The following is a 4387-nucleotide window of genomic DNA, read 5'->3' as shown; positions in this document are numbered from 1 at the left end:
GGGGGGGGGTGTCCCTCTAGGGGGGAGGGTCCCCGATCTTCATGGATTTGGGGATGGAGTCGGAACGCTCCGATGTCGCTCGGTCCTCCATGGCGGATGGATTCCTCGGTGGATCACCTCGCCGTGTTCTGTGCGGAGTTCTCGTCCCCTCAGTCCCGGCGCTGCAAGTCCCGGCAGGTCCACATTCCAGGGGCCGGTCGGCTGACGCACGGTAAGGACTCGGCTGCTGAGGAATTTGATGCTTTTAGAGGATTCGGGGAGCTCGGATTCGGACGCGGTGATCTTTGGCCTGACAAGTAACAATAGTCTAACGCTCCGATTGGTGAGGATTGGGCAATATGGGCCCCACAAGGGCCCCACACTTTATCCAATTGTATACAGAAAGATTTCCAGCTCTCGCCCTCTGTACTCCCACGTCGCATTATCGCAACCCTGCACCGAGGCGACGCACTATTCAGTGCGTCATACAACCTACATGACTCACCCCTCCCCGTCAATTCAACCTAAACGTACCAGATTGTACAGTGCAGAGTAACAGCAGCTGCTGTAGCACTATGGGAGGAGACTTCCTCAGGGGGCGGAGACTTCAGGGGGAGGAGAATTCCTCAGAGGAGGAGACTTCTTCAAGGGGAGGAGAATTCCTTGGGGGAGACTTCCTTGTGGGGAGGGGGAAATCTTCAGAGGAGTAGACTTCCTTGAGTTAAGCACACCTCTTCAGGGGAGGAGACTTTCTGGAGGGAGAGAATTCCTCAGGGAGGAGACTTCCTGGGGGGGGGTGAGCACACCTTCTCAGCGGCGGAGACTTTCTGAGGGGAAGAATTCCTCAGGGGAGGAGACTTCCTTGTGGGGAGGGGGTGAGCACACCTCTTCAGCGGAGGAGACTTGCTGAAGGGGAGGAGACTTGCTGAAGGGGAGGAGACTTCCTCAGAGTAGACTCCCTGGGGGGTGAGCACACATCTTTGGGGGAGGAGACTTTCTGAGGTGGAGGAGGATTCCTTGGCAGTGAGCACACATCTTCAGGGGAGGAGACTTTGAGGGGGAGAATTCTTCAGAGGAGGAGACTTCCCTGGGGGTGAGCACACTTCCTCAGGGGAGGAGAACTCCTCAGAGTAGACTCCCTGGGGGGTGAGCACACATCTTTGGGGGAGGAGACTTTCTGAGGGGGAGGAGGATTCCTTGGCGGTGAGCACACATCTTCAGGGGAGGAGACTTTTTAAGGGGGAGGAGGATTCCTTAGAGGAGGAGACTACTTGGGGATGAGCACACCTCCTCAGGGGAGGATACTTTATTGTGGTTGAGCACACATCTTTAGGGGAGGAGACTTTTTAAGGGGGAGGAGACTTTGTGAGGGGGGAGGAGAATTCCTCAGAGGAGACTTCGTTGGGGGGGTGGGAACACATCCTCAGGGGAGGAGACTCTGAATTCCGAGGTTGTTCTGATGTATGATCCCAGGAAAACTCATCTTCAGGAAGCACGTATCCCCTTCCCGGGGCCCGTCTACCCTCCAGAAGACCAGAGCCCATAGTGGCTCCGGGGGCCCCTTCCGTTCTGCCATCACATCCATGCCATGGACACGATTGTGGTAACAAGTTACTATGGAATGGATCCACCAATCAGAGCGCAGGAACTGGGGAGCGGTCATCTCCCATGGGCCCGCCCTCCTCACAATGGGTCCCTATCAGAATCAATCGTTGGGCTCTAGAGGCCCCACAGCACAGAAGGGGGGAGGCCTGAGACGGGAGGAAGCAGTTTTTGGGTTTTTTAAAGCTAAACACACCGAGGAACAGTGTTGTCACCCTGGGACAGGACTACAGAACTCCTCCCCCCTCTTCCCTGACTTGGGAGGAAAAGGTTCTATAGTCCTAACACACCTCCTGTCCTAGGGTGACAACGATCCATCACTGTACTGTATCTATGGAGGAGCTGTGTTGTCACTCTAGCGCAGGACTATGGAACAACCCCCTCCCCCCCAATGTTCCTTACATAGGAGGGAGTGTTCCATAGTCCTAACACTTCCTGTCCTAGGGTGACCGTGCTTTTAAGCCTTTAAGACTTTTCACACATTACAATCTTCCGGCGGGGACACCTGTTGCCTCACTTTGTCATTTCCTGCGGTGTCTCTATAACAGGAAGTGAAGGAAAAGCTTCCCAAAAATGTAACCCTTAATGATGCGGGGAGTGGAGATATGGGGGGGGATGGGATGGGGGGGGGGGTGTAAGCGAAACTCCCCACAGAGATGACATCAGTCCGGCCCGGTATAAATAGACCGCCGCGGACAGAACTCCTGTGCTGAGACAAATCCCCGAGAGGTCAGAGGTCACCACCGGGCCAAAAATGTCCACACAGCACTTCTCATACAGCCAGCGCTCTGCCAATGTGACATCTCCATCCCTCAGTGATCCCTCCTGGTTACACTGTATCATCCTGATCCCTCAGTGATCCCTCCTGGTTACAATGTATCACCCTCAGTGATCCCTCCTGGTTACAATGTATCATCCTCAGTGATCCCTCCTGGTTACACTGTATCATCCTGAACCCTCAGTGATCCCTCCTGGTTACAATGTATCACCCTCAGTGATCCCTCCTGGTTACAATGTATCACCCTCAGTGATCCCTCCTGGTTACAATGTATCACCCTCAGTGATCCCTCCTGGTTACAATGTATCACCCTCAGTGATCCCTCCTGGTTACAATGTATCACCCTCAGTGATCCCTCCTGGTTACAATGTATCACCCTCAGTGATCCCTCCTGGTTACAATGTATCACCCTCAGTGATCCCTCCTGGTTACAATGTATCACCCTCAGTGATCCCTCCTGGTTACAATGTATCACCCTCAGTGATCCCTCCTGGTTACAATGTATCACCCTCAGTGATCCCTCCTGGTTACAATGTATCACCCTCAGTGATCCCTCCTGGTTACAATGTATCACCCTCAGTGATCCCTCCTGGTTACAATGTATCACCCTCAGTGATCCCTCCTGGTTACAATGTATCACCCTCAGTGATCCCTCCTGGTTACAATGTATCACCCTCAGTGATCCCTCCTGGTTACAATGTATCACCCTCAGTGATCCCTCCTGGTTACAATGTATCACCCTCAGTGATCCCTCCTGGTTACAATGTATCACCCTCAGTGATCCCTCCTGGTTACAATGTATCACCCTCAGTGATCCCTCCTGGTTACAATGTATCACCCTCAGTGATCCCTCCTGGTTACAATGTATCATCCTCAGTGATCCCTCCTCTAGTCCCCGCACTATGTGGTTGTCACCTCCAGCACAAATCACACCTAACAATGGCTCTGGCGCTGCACGGATGGAGGATTTGCAGGGAAGACCTCCTCCGGCCGGGCTCCGCTCTCACACACACACACGCACAGATTGGGGGCCCGGGGCCCCGGGAAACTCACCGTGGATGCCGGTCTGGTGCGCCATGTTGTGACAGATCGGGGATCAGGGAGCGGCTCCGGCCGGGGCTGCAGAGAGTGGGCGGGGCCGGATCACAGGAGGGTGGGGTGTTGTACGGAGAGAGCAGCCTCGGGGCTCCCGGAGGAGGCGGTGCCACATCACAGTGTGGGCGGGGCGTTATACGGAGAGCGCAGCCTCAGGGCTCCAAGAGGAGGCGGTGCAACACCACAGGGTGGGCGGGGCGATGCACGGAAAGAGCGGCCTGGAGGCTCACAGAGGTGGTGAAGCCACACCACAGGGTGGGTGGGGCTTAAAAGGGAGGCGGAAGTAGGGACTTAAAGACGGGGGCGGGCTCCTACGCAATGGCGTCACGTGGCATGCTGGGAGGAGCACTGCTGGCAGTGTGCTGAGATTCCGGCGAGGCTCCTCCCCTGGATTAGCTCGGATGCCACAAATATCAAAGTGGAAGCGAGTTTTTATTTTATTTGGTTTTGGAACATGTCCTTAAACCCCCATGACAAGTGTTTGGCCAGATTTACATTCATTTCCTGTCCTAGGAACACAACAGGAAGTGAGAGAAAACCTTTTCATGAGTGCTCACCAAAACATTGCAAGAGTTTTCCCTCACTTCCTGTTAAGTGTGCAAACTGACATTATGCCATCTACGCCCTGGACTGAGCTGCTGGCTCAGAGATTACACCATCATGTAAATCCTGGAGCAGAAGGATGACTGGGGGAGGGGAGACCGAGGAAATGCTTCCTCCGGCCTGCAGCAGTCTGATCACTGGGGGAGGGGAGACTGAGGAAATGCTTCCTCTTGCCTGCAGCAAACTGATGACAACTGCAGAATGACGGCCCTGCAGCCAGTATGTTCCACCATCGCCGTATTGATACGTCTCCAGGACAGGAAGTGATGGAGAAAGTGCTGGCGTTGCTGGACTTGGAGCTGCTCCATCACCCTCCCTCCCTCCCCCCCC

General features: G+C 54.7%; 2 protein-coding genes across 2 annotated transcripts in view; both read right to left on the bottom strand.

Annotated features, from left to right (window-relative positions):
• The window catches only part of TWF2 (twinfilin actin binding protein 2), a 19806-nt gene extending 16285 nt beyond the window's left edge, over positions 1-3521 (bottom strand). The window contains exon 1 of the mRNA XM_018564376.1: positions 3413-3521. Within this exon, the coding sequence (XP_018419878.1) occupies positions 3413-3437 (25 nt within the window). The 5' untranslated portion in view covers positions 3438-3521. The remainder of the gene's footprint in view (positions 1-3412) is intronic.
• Positions 3522-3606: 85 nt separating this feature from the next.
• WDR82 (WD repeat domain 82) overlaps positions 3607-4387 on the bottom strand; it is a 13739-nt gene continuing 12958 nt past the window's right edge. Inside the window, exon 11 of the mRNA XM_018564375.1 lies at positions 3607-3719. Coding sequence (XP_018419877.1) covers positions 3607-3719 — 113 coding nt within the window. The remainder of the gene's footprint in view (positions 3720-4387) is intronic.

Source organism: Nanorana parkeri, unplaced genomic scaffold, assembly GCF_000935625.1.
Source record: "Nanorana parkeri isolate BGI_ZX_2015 unplaced genomic scaffold, ASM93562v1 scaffold748, whole genome shotgun sequence".
In the NCBI taxonomy this organism is placed as follows: Eukaryota; Metazoa; Chordata; class Amphibia; order Anura; family Dicroglossidae; genus Nanorana; species Nanorana parkeri.
The sequence above is the reverse complement of the archived record's forward strand: the minus strand, read 5'-3'. Positions and strand labels throughout refer to the sequence as shown.